We start from the raw sequence: 17985 nt of genomic DNA on the forward strand, positions 1-17985 counted from the left end.
CACGTATCGCTTCCTGGTACTTGTAACAGGAAGCCATTGTTTAGTTTATATCCCTTTATTATTTAGATAAGCCTTCATGTACTCTTTAGAATTAATAAAGATCAGTCTTGCTCTGCTCTTCAAGCGGAACACACCTAAAATATTGTTTTTAAAAACCCTTTTGCCTTCGCCCACAACCTAACGAGCTAGTGTCCTGCGCGTTCAGTACAACAATATCTTTAGGATGCTGTTGCGGCTGCCTCCCTACTGTAGTGCGTCGCTAATGTTTGCTGAAGCTCGTACGGACGGCTATCAAGCTATAATCCGAAAGAAGGTTGCTTCATTATTAGGACGAGTGAGAGGCAGTAGCAATAGCATCCTCAGGATGATTGCCTCCCGCGCTGACTGTCCGATCCAACATAGGTGGATGTATATAGTTACTGGACAAGTCTGACGATGTTTCTGTTTTGTTAATTTATTTCTTATCTTTATTTGAATTTTATTATTTATTTTCTATGTGTGTAATGAATGTACAAAAGTTTATTATATTATAATTACACGGTTAGTGACAATCACAATTAGGTAACACACAGACAGCAGTAATATAGTTCAAACAATAATCTAGGTACAAGGTAGGGCGCCGCGCATGTGCTTTCACTACGGGCGTGTAGGGCCGACTGGCGACGTGATGAGGGGGTTGACTCAACCTCCTGCTGCAGGAGTGCACGCGGTGCACACTGCGCAGAGCAATTTTACCCGGTGCACGGCTCGGTTCGATGGAGTCGGCCCTACACGCCCGTAGCGAAAGCACATGCGCGCGCGACTGCGTCGCGCGGCGCCCTACCTTGTACCTAGATTATTGTTTGAACTATATTACTGCTGTCTGTGTGTTACCTAATTGTGATTGACACTAACTGTGTAATTATAATATAATAAACTTTTGTACATCCGTTACAAAATGGCGCCCAACGTGGGGCTCGTGCTCGAAAGTACCTACGCGAGTGCGAACGTATTCCACGCTCTGTTGAAGTCTGTTGTGTACCTACTGTACCGAGGCTGTAACCGTCGTGTCTCGAGAAGATGCCGAAAACACGCGGACAGACGGCCATCGAGAACCGCAGTAGTGATAGTGACGAAGAGTTCACGGATACGCGAGTGGCGGGAACCGCCGCGGACGACAACATGGCGGCGGCGTCACCTACCACAACGGACCGACGCGATACGAATATGATCACAATGTCAGAAGACCAGCTATCTAGGATCCTGGCCAGCGTGATGAGGGGTTGACTCAACCTCCTGCTGCAGGAGTGCACGCGGTGCACACTGCGCAGAGCAATTTTACCCGGTGCACGGCTCGGTTCGATGGAGTCGGCCCTACACGCCCGTAGCGAAAGCACATGCGCGCGCGACTGCGTCGCGCGGCGCCCTACCTTGTACCTAGATTATTGTTTGAACTATATTACTGCTGTCTGTGTGTTACCTAATTGTGATTGTCACTAACTGTGTAATTATAATATAATAAACTTTTGTACATCCGTTACATGTGTATTTTTCTACTGTGTGTGTGCGCTGACTTTTTAATCTATTATTACTTTATGGATTTAACTATCTGAAATAAATGGTTTATTATTATTATTATAATGACGATTTATCCATTCGACCGACACATTTTCACTGAGGAAGACTTCCTTCCTTGTTCGGTGACTGACCATGCTTATCCAGAAAATCTATAGGATAAAGGTAATTCAACACCTGACTCCTTAAGTATTCTCGAAGAGTGTGATCTTGATGCTCTTGTAGAAACAGCTGAACCGTCAAGGAAACGCGGCGTGACCGTTACGAGTCGCCGCGGAAACGCTGCGATTCCGTTACGACTCGCGACGGTACGCGGCGGAATTATCGCTCATTCGTGGAGATTATCCGACGATATACGGGCGGACTCGTTTTGCACTGTTTTCTTATTTATTTCATTGAAATTCATTTGCATGGTAAAGGTTTTACGATTAGTCTGACTAAGTAATCAAAGTGAATGGGAACAAGAGAAATTAATTAAGTTTTTGTGGAAATATACGTATTTTATCTGAGGTAAGTCATACTTATAATTTTTATTAATTTTTTTTTTTTTACTTACTTTTATTAATTTTAACAAGAAATATATAGTATTTCTTTATTTATCCTTGAGAAATAAGCACCAAAAATTAATTTAAAAAACACTATTGTAATATTTATTGGAAGTTTTGTTATATTTTTGATCATTTCTGAGTTACGATTTTAATTGTCCGTTATAGAGTAAACCTAGTATGTCCGTTATAGTATAACTCTAGTATGTACATAATGCAGTAAAAAACACCACCCCAATGCACCCCCCTATTTTTGGTGATATTTTTCCGTATGCTCTTATAATTCTCAGAAAGTTAAGTTTTACTTATGTTGTGTGTATTTTTGTTATAGGCCCTTCTGGAATAAAATGACCTATTTAACATAATAGAAAGCTCTAACACCTCAACTTTTAATGAAAAGTTGCTATTTATGGAGAACGAGCTACTCAATCAATATGCAGAAAATGATCCAAACATTGCTGATATACGAAAGAAATTATCAATTATCAGACACGAGTTAAAATAAAGTGGTCAGCGGATCGCAATACAAAGACCAGGTTCTTAAAAAACAATGCCGAGTGGCTTAAAGGATGCATATCGCTACCAAAAGCAGGTAGGTATGCTTCGAACCATTTTGTTTGCCCGCAAAATAATTGTGTTGTAACGCACATTATGTATCTACTTACTTCATTTTTAACTTTCTTTCACTTAAGTGTAAAACGTTTTTAAACTTAAGTGAAAGAAGTGAAAGACGAAAAACGCGAGAACTTAGATCGTCTGATACAGATGAATTGACGTATGCAACACAAATGAAATTACGTGAGAAGGGAAAGATAGAGGCGTCGAAAATTGTAAAAGATTTAACGAAAAGTCCTAGAAGAGCAAGAAAATATGCAACAGCAATAAAAAGAAGTACCGCTGAAGAAGATTACTTAGACACTTTTAATTTGTAAAAACATATATTATTAACATAGAGATTCAGCGACCCCACAGTCAAACTATTAAAACGGTTTTGTGGGGCTTAGTATATTGTAATGTAATTATATGGAAATTGAATAAATAAATAAATAAATAAGAACAGGATAAATCAAAAAAGTTAAGACTGTTACGTGCCTTGTTTATGTATACTGAAGCGGGACTAATACAAGCCCAATATGAGACAGTGCGAGAAACTAATCCCAGCTTTTATCCATGTTATTCAGTACTACAAAAGTTAAAAAAAGAATGCTACCCAGAAATCCACCGTGTAACAGAAACATGCGCTGAAGTAAGAGTTCAAAATCTCATGGATCACACGGCGAAACGACTGGTTATACATCTTGGCGAAGCCGTGGATTAATTAAGTGAAGCATATAAACAATCTTTGGTACTAATAAGTAAAAGGGGCTGCGATGGATCGCAACAGATGCAGTATATAATGAAATTTGAAAATGAAAATTCTGACGCCAACATTTTCCAAAGCTCTGTTGTAGGGTAACGGTGTCCTCGTTGTCACAAGTACTAGTTGTCACAACATCTATAATTTCAGAACAGCAAATAATTTAAATACGCGTACGTTGAAATATCCGAACGCAACCCAGTGCTACCAACCTCAGAAAGTGTCATGGCTGCCGGCCGCTCGGATCGCGAGAAATAAACAAAAATAAAAAATATTGAATATGTAGTGAGTAAATTTTATACTAATTGTTTATTATGTTCTACATACTACTTTGAATTAATGTTGACGAAGGTTTTGGTGTATTCTAATAAGAAATTTGATCCTTTTTATCCTACAAAAAGTATTGTGTTAACATTGTAATTAGTTGAGGTTATTTTTTTGTTTTCTTGTTAAAGGTCGATTAGGTACATATTGTCTCAGTTGGTCAGGGGCTAGTTGTCACTGTGACAACTAGCCCCAATAAAGTTTATAAATACTGACAACAATGTTCTTTTGTTTTAGATACCTATCAAATATGCCTAGGAACCGCAAAAGAAAGACCAACCGAGGCCAAACGTCTGCTGATGTCATGATGCAAGCTGTGAAGGCAGTAGGTCCTGGAAATTCGATTCGAAGTGTTGCCCAAGATTATAATATTAACTATCGCACACTCTCTCGATATTGCAAGAAAATAAAGAAAAAAGGTGACTCTGCTGAGGTGATATCTGTGGGCTATGTAAAAATTAGACAGGTGTTCAGTGATGCTGAAGAGAATATGTTATCAGAGTACATACAGAGGGCTGCAGATATATATTTTGGGTTGACTCCAGTGGAAATTCGTAAATTAGCATTTCAGTACGCTGATGCCTTGAAACGTAAATTTCCTGCGACATGGACTAGAGATTCTATGGCGGGTGAAGAGTGGCTTAAAGGATACCTACGTCGCCACCCAGAACTTAGCCTCCGCAAGCCAGAGGCTACCAGTCTCGCTCGTGCAACCAGTTTTAACTCACATAACGTCAATATGTTCTTCAATCTGGCCCTTCAATCGCAATATATTTACAGAGTTGGATTTTGCACCATCTTATGTAACAGATCGTCCAGAATTAATCATGTCAGAAGTAAATGACAACAACGCTACTCAAGAATTGGCACCATCAGAACCAGTACAAAAAACGCCATCTCCAACTCCTGGAACTAGCACACAGACTCCTCCTTCAGTATTGTTGACAACCCCTGAGATCCCAGCTAATGAGAGGAATTCTAATGATTTCATTATGAAACCTCACACATCTAGTGTGACGGCTGTACCTTTGTTATCACCTCAAGACATAAGGCCATTTCCAAAAGCTCCGGAAAAAAAAACTGTGTTAAATAAAAGAAAAAGAAAGAGTGCTATCTTGACTGACACTCCAATAAAAAATGAATTAGCAGAACAACAGAAAATGAGAAAACTAAAGCCGAAGATACCTAAAAAGAAAAAAGTTCAAGGGAAAAAGAAAAAGCAACCGATTAGCAGCAGCGAAGAGGATGAATCTGAAGACGTTCTTTGTTTGATTTGTTTCGAACCTTGGTCTGCCAGCAAACCAAACGAGGAGTGGGTACAATGTACGAAATGTAAACTCTGGGCTCATACAAAATGTGGGGGCCAGAAAGTTTTGTTCTATTGCTGCCCAAATTGTGCTTCAGAGGACGAAAGTGACAGTAGCAATACAATGTGACAACAAGGACCTCTAGCTGTGACAACTTACCCCTGATATGAGGTTAGTTGTCACACTATACTTAAGTTTAAATTTTCAAAATTTTATATCTAATGTAAGTTGATTTCTTTATACTCTGTGGAATAATTAAGATTGATGAACCAAATATTGCGATTAAAATCTTAAACTAAATAAATCCGTTTTATTTTACCTATTATACAAGTTAATGTAATTTTTGTGACAACTAGCACCTGTCTCCCCTACCTCTTCAGCTGGTTTACGAAGCAAAAAAGAAAATACTGTGGCAAAACCCAACCCCATCTTCGCCACGGTATTGTCGGCCAATACGAATACGCTTTATAAAAGAAACCACTGACGTAACAAATGAAGAAATAGATTATATTAAATCCCAAATAACGTCGCTTACTAAAACTGAAGACAACGGATTTTCCATAAAGCATAAAATGCTTTTTATTATGGTGGATGGGAAAGTGTGCAATGCTGCGACTCATACAAAAGCAACCATGAGGTGCTACCTGTGCGGAGCCACTTCATCACAGTTTAATAATTTGCAGGATCTCAAGGCATGCAAAAAAAACCTGGAATTTGGTTTGTCTTTGTTGCATGCTCGCATAAGATTTTTTGAGAGCATTTTGCACGTGGCTTATAGATTGCCCGTAAAAAATGGAATGTTCGTCTTACTGCGGAGGAGAAACAAATAGTCGAATCTAGAAAAAAAGAAATCCAAGACAAGTTCCGAGAGCAGCTTGGTCTGTTGGTGGATATACCAAAAGCTAACTTCGGAAATAGCAATGACGGAAATACGAGTAGACGCTTTTTCGAGAACTTTGCGATATCGGCGGAAATCACAGGTATAGACATGAATTCAATTTACAGATTGAAAGTCATTTTGGACACACTGTGCTGTGGTTAAAAAGTAAATTCGGATGCATTCCACATATATTGCCAAGAAACGGCTAAGTTATATGTTTCCTTATACTACTTTTACCCCATGCCTTCGACATTACATAAAATATTATGCCATGGTGCTGAAGTGGTAGCGGAGGCCATTCTCTTCATTAGACAGTTATCGGAAGAGGCGGCAGAAGCCCGCAACAAGCACATCAGGATGTACCGGCTCAACTACGCCCGAAAGATTTTCCGGGTAGCTTGCAACGCAGATGTTTTAAACAGGCTCCTGTTAACATATATAACCCTATGCTGACGGACAACTTCCGCAAACACAAAGTATAAATGAATCATTGCCGTCTGAAACACCTATACAAATATCGACTTTACAAGCAAATCAATCGACTCAATTGGAGAATCCGACTAATAGACAGGAGATAGAAGACGTACTCACACCTTACTCACACATTTTCAACATACAAAATAGTTCCACCTACACGAGTCCTTCAACCACCTACAAATATTCTGTACTTGAAAATATATCATTCCCTGGCACCAGGAGTGAAATGGGTTCCTTGAGTGATATATCTATTAATAATCTAATGGTTACTTCTGAGGACATTACGAGCGAACTATTTATTATATACACCAAAAACACGTAAACGATATGTTAGTAATAAGGAATCACCTTCAACACCTATAGTGAACCGTAATGTTTATGAAAACGATTTAGTAAATACAGATAAGGATTCCTAATAAAGGATTCCCTCGCCGGAAAGAAGATATTCAATATAGTGACTCTGATTTTTTAAAGAAGAATAATAGGCCTAATCCTTTTAAAAATGATGTTCCAGGTGAAAAATGGTTAAAATTATTTTTAAAAAGACACCCTGAGGTTGCTGTTCGTACTCCCGAATCTGTCACAGCTGCAAGCTCGGAAAATGATATAAGAGCTTGGTTCCATGGTATACAAACATATTTAGAAGATAATGCAATGTTTGACATTTTATCAGATCCCAGTAGAGTTTTTAACGGCGACGAAACAAATTTCTTGCTGTGTCCTAAGACAGGTGTGGTTCTAGCGTTAAAAGGCGATAGAAACGTTTATGAAATAGACAGAGGTCAAGCTAAATCTTCCATAACAGTAATGTTTACGTTTTGTGCCAACGGAGATTTAACCCCTCCAATGATAATTCTGCCTTATAAGCGCCTTCCTGGAGATATAGCTACCAAAGTACCAGAAGAATGGGGTATCGGGTTAAGCGATAATGGCTGGATGAAGGCGGAATTATTTTATGATTACATAAATAATGTACTGCATCCATATCTTTTGAAAAAGGGGCAAATGTTTCCAATTATATTATTTGTAGACGGCCACAAAACTCATCTCACGCTGCAAGTCAGTGAACTTTGCACTAATTTGAAAATTATACTAATCGCACTATACCCTAATTGCACTCGAATTTTGCAACCTGCTGATGTAGCAGCATTTTTTCCCTTGAAGTGTGCCTGGAAGCAAAATGTGCAGCATGACAGGTTGCACAAAATTCGGCCAATAATTAACGATCTAAATAACAGGTTTGCTGCTGTACCTTTGGAACAACGCTTATCTTTAGACGAACAAATGTGTGCTACTAAAATAGGCCATTATATGAAACAATACCTTCCCAATAAACCACATAAATGGGGGTTCAAGCTTTTCTTGATATGTAGCGTATATGGATTTGCACACAAATTTGAAATCTACACTGGTGGTGATAAGCATCATCGCATAAATGACGAACCAGATTTGGGACCAACTGGTAACACAGTTGTACGGCTAACACGGATTGTTCCGAGACGTGCAAACCATATTATTTACTTTGATAATTACTATACATCTGTGCCCTTGGTCACTTACCTTGCAAAAGAAGGAATATATTGCTTGGGAACAATCCAGTCAAATCGTATACCAAACAATAAACTGCCAGATAAGAAAACGCTGATGAAAAGAACAGTACCAAGGGGACACCATGAGGAGCAGGTTGCCAATGTCGATGGTATCGATATCAGTGCAGTAGTATGGAAGGATAACAAACCCGTGACTCTGCTGTCGACCTATACCGGAGCCATGCCTGTAACCACTATTTCAAGATATGATAAAGCGACGAAACAGCGAGTATCAATAAATTGTCCTAACGTAATAAAAGACTACAACACCCATATGGGGGGAGTAGATCTTCTTGACAGTTTTGTTGGAAGGTACCATATTACTCGCAAAAGCAGAAAATGGACAAATCGCTTGTTTTTCCACCTTTTGGATGTGACCATCATAAACTCATGGCTATTATATAAAAAAACTTTGAAACAGACCAGATCTGACACAAGGCCTCTGAATCTTTGCAAATACAGACTTGAGCTGGCAAATTCCTTATGTAATCTTGGCGTACAGGGCAATAGTACAAAAAGAGGCTGCCCAAGCTCTTCATCTTTGGAAGCGGAATTGCAGCTGAAAAAGAAGCGTGGACCAGCACAAACTATGCCACCTAAAGATGTCCGCCAAGATAAAACCGACCACTGGCAAAAATGGGGTGATAGGGCCAGGTGTAAATACCCGAACTGTAAGGGCTACACATTTACATATTGTGAAAAATGTCAAGTTAGCTTATGCTATAATAGAGATAATAATTGCTTTTATAAATTTCATACAGAATAAATAAAGAATTTTTAATTTCTATTCACTTTGTGTTTTGATTTTACACCTAATTCTCTATACATAGCATTGTTCGCTAAGTGCGCACTGTTGCAGATATGCAACATACGGTTTTTCCATTTTCAGTGGCTATGAGTCAATACTATATTTTTTTAACTATTTTTCCTGTGTTTCATATACCCTGATACAACTAAAAAAAATTATTTTAAATCAATAACAAAATTCGCGCATTAAAGGGTTAAGCCAGAAGAAAACTATTTGCAAAAACTTTGGAACTTTTTCACAGAAGTGCAAAAAGATAGTACAAAGTTAAACAAAGACAATACTTCCAATGAGCAAGATGAGGATATTTCATTAGATACAATGGATATTGAAAACATGCCAGTTATTTTAAGTGAATACTTGATAGAAGATTACCTTTTCCAAGTTAAAACTAATATAATACACTGTTAGGCAGCCATTAAGACAATAAAATATTTTTGGCCAACTTTTAGGCCCAAATACCAGTCTGTGCGCTGTGAATTACCTTCAGACGATAAATTTATAACCACAACAAGGCTAAACACTGAGAGATAGACCTAAGAGACAAAAGAATACTGATAAAGATGAGAATGAAACCAATTATGAAGGTGTAACTGAATATAACCATGTGACTGAATGTCCGGATAAGACTAATAAAATTAATATGAGTTTGAGAAAAAGCTCTTGTTCTCCAATCAAACCTCAAGACTTCTGAACAACTGTACCAACACAATTTTTTTCCAAATAGAAAAATATATACCAAAACATATACTTCTTTTTCTTTTCTGTACATAAATATAATACTTGTATATATAACTTTTATAAATCATATTTAGACAAATGACACAAAGACCTTTATTAGAAATGCCCTAGCGAATAATAATATATAATTTGTCCTATATTTTAGAATTTCCACCAATAACTCAATATCAGAAAATAACAATACCAATGAACATACCAGACTTCAACACAAACCACATTTAACAAAGAATCATAACCACCATGCGATTTTAGACTGTTCAACATTCAATTACCAAATTATGACAACAGGTACAATATCAGACTCCATGCTATTGCTGACACCGTAAGTGCGGGTCTGCGGACGGTGAGCAAGGGTAGCTCGCCGCCCGACCAGAACCAGACCCGTGCGAGCGGCGCGTTGCGTTCTGCGCGCGAAAAAAAAAAAAAAAAAAAATGCTATTGCTGAGAAATTTTTGAAAAACTAAAAAACTCAGTTATGTTTGTTTCATATTTAAAAATGGATAAAAAATAAAACAATTTGTTTAGTATCTTCTAAACTGTTTTTTAAACTTTTCATAATGATAATCATCAGTAGCTCTTTCACCTTTAGCTTTCTTCACTATTTTATCTACATTGTCATCTATAACACTACTTTCAGTCTTGGCCACTTCTGGTTTTTCAACTTTACGTTTTTTAGCATTATCACTATCCATGTTAAACCGGTTATGTTGTACAAAATTCACTGCCATGTTAGTTGGCACAAACTGTGAAGGACAATCTTTTTTATTATGCCTTTCCCAAAGCAGTTTCATTTTAGCCTCTTCTGTAGCCTCAATATTTTTAATTTTCGCATCAATACCCAAATCTACTTCAGGAATACCACTGAGCATCTGATTAGACAGCATCTCCTCAGAACGATGGGCTGATGAAACCCTCAGATGTTCAGGAAGAGACAATAATGCAGCTTCTTCAGGTGATAAGTATTTCAGGGCATCATTTTGTTCAGATTCTTTAGCGTCTTCGTTACGGCCTTCTGGAAAAATTAAAAATTTACACTAATTATTATTTGTAATATTTTACATTTTGTTTAAATGAGGAATATGATGAAGTTTTATTTATAATCCATTTATATCTAGCCATAAAAAGGCCTGTTACCCAATTCAGCTCATACCCTGTCTGTATACCTACCAAATTTCATCAAAATCCATTCAGTAGTTTCAGTGTGATTGACAGACAAACATCCAAACCAACAAACATTTGCATTTTTAATGTTAGGTTGATGACAAATCGCAATACGGAGATCAATGGGGTACAATGTTTGGAATAATGACAAATTACTAGGTATACTAATTTTATTATTACCTAGTGAGTCAAACTGAATAGAATGCATATATCAAAAGGGATAAAGTTTTGATCAAACATCATTACATCACAAATTCTAGAGTAATCCTTAGGGGTGGAGTTCATACTATGCCTCACAGTCAACCTATCTTTTTTTAATTTAGGTACATAGCATTAAACAAGCATGAGAAAAAAACAACATACCTTTACGTTTCGCCAATTGTTCTTCAATATATTTCATCATTTCTTCGTCTTCGTCACGTTTGTTAGTTTCGGCAGAAAACTGCGTACCGATGCCAGTATCATATGCATCATCAACTTGCTTAACTTTACCACTCTTTAATGCCTGCATATTCACCATACCACCAGATTTGACCTTAAAGGGATCCTTACAAGTAATTTCTTCCTCAATCGTTGTCTTTTGACCCGTAGCCAAAGCAATCACACTAACACCATTGGGCCGTTCTCGAAGTTTCTGTAACACCTTTGTTTCTTCTAATTTAGCCAAGATGTGTTGTTCGTCCTCAGAATCATCATCCTCTTTGATACGCTGACGAAGATTCTTTTTCTTTTTTGGTTTAAATTTTATTTCCTCTGTTATTGTTTCCTGAGAAACTGCGTCCTCCATGTTTATGTTATCAAAGTCTTGAAACAAGAAGACACACCATGCACAAAGCTTATGTTGCGATAACCTGTAGCGTTACTCCTTGTCTTCTACAATGGAAGTAGAACGACCAATTCACATTTATCGTATCGTGTTCATCACCATAATAAATTAGTTACATCTACAAAGAACTGCAAAATTGCAAATAAAGCAGCGAGCAAGACAACTAGTTACAAAACGAACGATGAAAACAGAACATGGAAAGTATGGAAACGGACAAAAACGTTGTTGAACCATAGAGAATGGAAAGAAAGAACATAGACACACACACTGGTATAAAGCCCTCAATACACGTGCAAATTTGATCGGGCCCAACCGCTCGACCGCGACTAAATTGGAACTTATTTTGACTGGTTGGCCCGACATAATTATTATCAATTACTGGTTGGCAGTGATCGACTCCCCAACGCCGACTAGCCAGTAACTGTGTAAAGGCAACTGACATTCGGAATTCGATATAATCAGTGGTTGTAATGGTTTGCAACCCGGGAAGAATACGTATTCTAAAATATTTTTTATCACTGATGAAAATAAATTCATTTCACAATATCTAAGTTTTATTACTTAGATACTGAATCGATTCTAATGAGATTTGTTACATGACCTTAGAACAAACCATGCCATGCAAATGACTTATTATAGTAGAACCCAAATGCTGCCAGTCATTATTATAAGAAAAAATATTATTATCAGAAGTCATTATTATACGCGGATGATGTCGCGGGAAACAGCTCAGGATTATAAACTGTGAAACACTGATCTCAAATAAAACCTTTAAAAAACAGACCATACGGATTTCTAACCACAATAAATAAATGTGGGAATTTGATGTAAAACCGATAAGCTTCTGGACTTGAGACGCCACACAAGACTCGGATTCCCGCAAACCGCAAATATATTTTTGGCATTATATTGACAAGAAATAACTTATTGACATTGACATTTGAAAATTGTGACACAAATCAAATAAAATGACAAATAGACATAAATAAATTCAAGTACAGTCACTTTCAGTCACATGAAGCATGAAACTATAATGATACACTTTTGAACAATTTAATGAAATGTAGAATATTTTCATATTTCATAAATTTTACTACAGTAAAAGTAGTAAGAATGGATTGTATGTAACTAGGTAGGATTGTATGTAACATCAAATTATTTTGTGTTTTAAAAGATACCCTATTTTTCAGTCACTTCAATTTAGACAATTTTAGTTTTACGTCTTACTTGCAAAATATGGTTAAAACTATTGTAAACATCCTATTTGTTTGTTAGCCCATAGGTAACAAACTATGGTCTATTTGTTCAATAAAAAAATATAAGTAAGTTTAATAACGTAACGCTTTTGTGTTTGAGTGTACCAACCCATGGAACATTGATAAGAAGTGATAAGGAAGAGGATAAACAAAATAAGTTCATTGTGGTGAATGTTGGTATTAGTACGATAGCTGCACAGTAGGTTCAACATATTTCTTACATCTGTCTTCCGCATAAGTACATTTATAACAAGTTAAAATGCCCGATAAAAACAATAAAGTACTATTTCTCCAATCGGCACCACCAAAATTTGAAGAAATACAAAAGAGTATTTTCAATGATGGGGCTGTGGATTTTATATGGCGAATTCACAAGACGTTCGAGAAACAAATTGAACAACTTTATAAAGATAGGTTGCAACGCACTGTGATAACGCAAACACTTTCGACTTTGGACTTTAAAAAATCACCAGAAAGATGTGACAAGTCCTGGACTATCGCTCCCCTACCACCTAGATTACAGTAAGTACATTCCTACATTAATTGTAATTTGTAAACCAATCTTTGAAACACTAAACTTAAAACATACAACCATTCAACTTCAACTAATTATTGAAATTACTTAGTTATTTACTTATTTAGATTTTGTATTTCGTTCCTATATACCATTATGGATAAGATTTAATTATCAAACAATATTGGCATAATTATGTATTTATTATAATATTTTTCATTTTGTAGAAATCGCCACTTAGACCTTGGTGATGTCTCAGCATCAAACACGGCTCATTTTGTTTCCTCCCTAAATGAAGATGTGCAAGGCATTCAAGTTGACTTTGATGATGGGCACTGCCCTACATGGAAAAATCAATTGCAGGCCTACCAAAACATTAAGTTAGCTGTAACAGGGAAGCTTCTTGGAGCACCTGTTACTATCACAACCAGCCCCATATTGATGTTGAGACCGAGAGCTTGGAACATGATAGAACATAATATTTTGGTAATAAATCCCTTGAAGAACTATCTAGTAATATAATATTTTTATATATAATGCTTATACCTGTTATATTCATTACATGTGTGTTTCAGATTGAGGGTAAAGAAGCAATTGGTCCCTTGGTTGATTTTGCAATTTTGATGTACCACAATGGAAAACTACTTTATGAAGCTAACAGTGGGCCTTACTTTTACCTGTCCAAATTAGAAGGTGCCTCAGAAGCATCACTATGGAATGAAATCTTTGTTTGGGCTCAGAATGAACTTGGTCTGCCGCAGGGCACGATAAAAGCATGTGTTTTAATCGAGAACATAGTGTCTAGTTTTGAACTAGAAGAAATTTTATATGCATTAAGAGAGCATTCACTAGGCCTCAACTGTGGCATATGGGATTACTGCGCATCTATAATATCCAAGTTTGGTAATTATGACATTTATTTTGCCTTAACATTATCTTCAGAATTGTTGTTTTATTATAAGTTTTTCTCCCTTGTATAGAAATTTATTATCCTTTATCAATCATTTACATTTTAAACACATTAAGTTATTACTTAGCAAATACAATACAACAAAGAATATTGTTGTTTTAGCTCCCATAGGTACTTATCTGCTGTTTATCAAATGGTATTAAAACTTTATTGTGTTACCAGATATTGAATAACTATCTTTATTTATGTATTTTTGTGTCATTTTAAGTATTCATTTATAATATGGCTTAAGTATTTTATTATCAGTAATAACTTATATGGCTATTGTTACCAGGGGATCGTGAGGAGTTCTTGCTACCAGATCGCAATAAGTATGTGAATATGGATCGCCACTTCCTGAGCAGTTACATGAAGCTTGTCGTGGGTACATGTCACGCTAGAGGCGCTCCAGCCACCGGCGGAATGGCGGCCGCCATGCTGAAACCTGGTTCCGACGTTAATGACAAAGAGTAAGATTTTTCTCATTCTTTTAAAACCTATGATCGTAATTAACAGTATTTTTTAAAGAAGAGAACAGGTAGGTTTGGACTTTTTGGACCTACATATACCTACTTATGAATATGTAATTTATAATTTCAGATCTAAATTAACTAAAAATCACGGTTTTCTCACGTAGGTAAACTAATGGAGAAAGCTCTACTAGTTTCGAGTCACATAAGGACTCATGAGCAGCGTGCGCAGACGCGGCGATGTCGCATTTACTAGTAAACTAGTAGAGCTTTTCTCAGTTAATTTACGTGAGTAAACCGTGATTTTTAGTTAATTTAGTATGTCTCACTATGGTTATTATAAAAATATTTCAGATCTAAAGTTATAATAACGAAGATACTTGCTGCAAAACTGAAGGAGATAGAATGTGGTGTTGATGGGTTCATGGTCTACGATGCAAGAGTTGTTCCTCAAATCAATGAGGTTTGTACCAAAGAGAAAATATATCTTCTAGTTTATATGAACCTAAGCTATGTAATTTCATTTCACAAAGTACTGTAATAAGTAGGTAATCATTCTTCAGTTTGAGATAATATTAATGACTAACAATATTATATTAATAACTAACTACACACCCGCTATTCAGCTCCTATTGATCGTAGCAAGATTTTTTAGCCTTCCTCGATAATAAGGATGGAAAATCTATCCAACAAAAAATAATGAATTCAATTCAAACTAGACCATCCCATAGTCTAACGCTAGCAGTTAAACACCACGCTACGATGAATAGGGGGTGGGTGAAACATCGCGAGAGTATCTAGCATCTATTAATCTATGTGAGGACTAAACTACTAAGTAAGGATACCCTATATAGATAACCTACCCTACCTATCCCTAATAAAACTAACAATTCAAAATAAATGAGGCTTGAGACTAACTACACAAAAACTAATAGAACAATCTTTTTTTCTGTCTTTAGCGTAACAATTGCTAATTTCACGGAAAATGTTTTATCTACATTACTTACCAAGTAATTTAATATTTTTTTACCTAAACCAATTTTCATTGAAATCATGGAAATCTTTCAATGTCAAGAAGACGTTTTCTTGCATTGCCTACCTATTCTATTGCGTATTTTTTGAAAGGTAGGTACAGTTACTAGCAGGTCAAGTGAAAGTACTAGAATCTGATAATTGTTTCATTGAATTCTCGACTTTTTATCAAAATAAAAAAAGTTGAAAATCTAATAAGACAGAAATGAGTAAGTTGACCTACTGGCCACTACAGGTTAACTACCTAACTGCCGCACTCAGAGACTTTTAATGATTACTTAAACTATTCCTTAGTAACGATTTTGTATAGAAAACAATTGCTAAGGACTGGGTTAAGTAACCATTAAATGACTCTGAGTACGGCGGTTAGTATCATAACTGGTTCGCCATTTTGATAATTGATATTAATTTACAGCTCTGGAAAAAAAGCGGTGCCACACCAAATCAGATAAGCAAAAAAATCGAAGTAAACGTAACAGCCCAGGACCTACTGTCTATACCCCGCGACGGTGTGACGTTGCAAGGCCTGAGACACAACGTGGCTATCTCCATACTCTTCATCTACTACTGGTTAGCTGGCATCGGGCATTTCTTCTACAGCGGCAATGTTGAAGATTCCGCAACGGCTGAAATATCCAGATTCCAAATCTGGCAATGGATACGTTTCTCTGTAAGTTTTATTTTTACATTTGATGGGTCGACGTTTGGCCGCTATCTCGCCTGATGGTAAGTGGAAGAAGTACCTACGATGGAACACGTCTGCCCATAAGCAACCTATTCACTCGGGTTTTGAAGATACACGGCTTATTTACAATAAGCCGTGTTATGACTAAAGATAAGAATACATTAGTCACGGCTTTTGGTACTCTTCCCGCGTCTTGACTAAGGAGCTACAAATTTTAACAGTGACGGGGCAGTAGCGTTATCTAATAAACCTAATCCTTTTGAACTAGTGGTTCCCAACCGCTGGTCCGCAGAGGGCAAAATAGGCAAGAAAGCATACAGCCCACCCGATGGTAAGTGGTTACCGTGGCCTATGAACGCTTGCAACACTTGGGGCATTACATGCGCTTTGCCAACCAAAGCCCGAGTGAATAGGTTGCTTATGGGCAGACGTGCTCCACCGTAGGCCGCATCATCACTTACCATCAGGCGAGATAGCGGCCAAACGTCCGCCCATTTAACATTAAAAAAAACCCTTAAGAAACCTATTTACTCCTATTTCAAGTAAAATTTATGTTACAACTGAAAGGATCAACCGATGAACTGATTGTGAAAAAAATAAATTGTGGAGTGTAATCTAAGTTCGACCTATACTGGATAATAGCATAAAAGTTTGACTAATCATATTTTTTGCAGCCACCATTAGAAGACGATCCTAAGGTGCATGTAACTGCCAAGTTAGTTGAGAAGACTGCGGCGAGTTTCGCTGCGCATGCGCATAAGAACCTTTGCCGATCGAATGCTGAGCGAAAACGCTTGACCGCTGCTAGATACATGTGTATGGAATTGTTCCTATGTAGGCATCCTCCAGAATTTATAACAAGTTACCTAAATGATAATCATAAATTCAGAACATTGCACAACAAAGCTCTTTTGAGCAATTTGTAAAATAATAGTATAGAGATTACTTGGTAACTACGGTTGCCTTCTAAATTGTTTTTGTATGAACAATGCTGGGTAACCTTAACTTTCATTCCTTATCGTTTTTTGCTACTGAATATTTTATAATATGTTAAACTAACTTTATAATGGTGAAAGATTTTTTGAAATCTCCATTAGTTTTGGAGCCTATTCAATTACTACAAACAAATTCATTCAACTTTTTATGTTAGGAAATGTGATATTGAAACGTAAACACCAAATAATAACACAAAGATATTTTTATGTTTTCTAGAATTTAGTCTTCAATGGGCACCTGTGATATATCTGGTTTATTTACTTTGTTTACTGTGTCTTATGCATGTTAATAAAAATGTTATGGGTTAATGTTGTTTTTATTACATACTAGCTGACCCAGCAAACTTCGTACCACTTCAACTATTTTTTTTGCTCACCTTTTAACCCTTCCCTGGACTTCAACAAATAATTCAAGACCAAAATTTACCAAATCGGTCCAGCCGTTCTCGAGTTTTAGCGAGACTAACTAACAGCAATTGATTTTTATATATATTTCATTTCATATAATAATAAGTTAG

The 17985-nt window shown here is 36.7% G+C and overlaps 3 protein-coding genes across 3 annotated transcripts; 2 read left to right on the forward strand and 1 right to left on the reverse strand.

Annotated features, from left to right (window-relative positions):
- Positions 1-1331: 1331 nt before the first annotated feature.
- On the forward strand, positions 1332-8820 carry LOC126911054 (piggyBac transposable element-derived protein 3-like). The gene is made up of 2 exons (XM_050695912.1): positions 1332-3741; positions 4018-8820. The coding sequence occupies exon 2, from the start codon at positions 7099-7101 to the stop codon at positions 8797-8799; it is 1701 nt and encodes a 566-aa protein (XP_050551869.1). The 5' UTR covers positions 1332-3741; positions 4018-7098; the 3' UTR covers positions 8800-8820.
- A 1260-nt stretch (positions 8821-10080) lies between these two features.
- On the reverse strand, positions 10081-11813 carry LOC118271059 (telomere length and silencing protein 1 homolog). Its single transcript, XM_035586935.2, has 2 exons — positions 11104-11813; positions 10081-10591 (listed from the first exon to the last, which is right to left on the reverse strand). Exons 1-2 carry the CDS (start codon positions 11525-11527, stop codon positions 10101-10103), a joined length of 915 nt encoding a protein of 304 aa, XP_035442828.1. The 5' UTR covers positions 11528-11813; the 3' UTR covers positions 10081-10100.
- A 751-nt stretch (positions 11814-12564) lies between these two features.
- Positions 12565-17776, forward strand: LOC118271044 (malate synthase). The gene is made up of 7 exons (XM_035586916.2): positions 12565-13344; positions 13564-13822; positions 13912-14239; positions 14581-14755; positions 15110-15218; positions 16203-16457; positions 17147-17776. Exons 1-7 carry the CDS (start codon positions 13082-13084, stop codon positions 17396-17398), a joined length of 1641 nt encoding a protein of 546 aa, XP_035442809.2. The 5' UTR covers positions 12565-13081; the 3' UTR covers positions 17399-17776.
- Positions 17777-17985: the final 209 nt, after the last annotated feature.

Source organism: Spodoptera frugiperda, chromosome 9 (assembly GCF_023101765.2).
Source record: "Spodoptera frugiperda isolate SF20-4 chromosome 9, AGI-APGP_CSIRO_Sfru_2.0, whole genome shotgun sequence".
NCBI classification, from domain to species: domain Eukaryota; kingdom Metazoa; phylum Arthropoda; class Insecta; order Lepidoptera; family Noctuidae; genus Spodoptera; species Spodoptera frugiperda.

What these genes read in the sequence shown, in the direction of transcription:
- LOC118271044 (XM_035586916.2), top strand. Translation starts at nt 13,082, where the DNA reads ATGCCCGATAAAAACAATAAAGTACTATTTCTCCAATCGGCACCACCA. An exon ending in TGATAGAACATAATATTTTG is followed by an intron (nt 13,823 to 13,911) that starts GTAATAAATCCC and finishes TGTGTGTTTCAG; the next exon opens with ATTGAGGGTAAAGAAGCAAT. An exon ending in ATCTATAATATCCAAGTTTG is followed by an intron (nt 14,240 to 14,580) that starts GTAATTATGACA and finishes TATTGTTACCAG; the next exon opens with GGGATCGTGAGGAGTTCTTG.
- LOC118271059 (XM_035586935.2), bottom strand. Translation starts at nt 11,527, where the DNA reads ATGGAGGACGCAGTTTCTCAGGAAACAATAACAGAGGAAATAAAATTT. An exon ending in ACAATTGGCGAAACGTAAAG is followed by an intron (nt 10,592 to 11,103) that starts GTATGTTGTTTT and finishes TAATTTTTCCAG; the next exon opens with AAGGCCGTAACGAAGACGCT.
- LOC126911054 (XM_050695912.1), top strand. Translation starts at nt 7,099, where the DNA reads ATGTTTGACATTTTATCAGATCCCAGTAGAGTTTTTAACGGCGACGAA.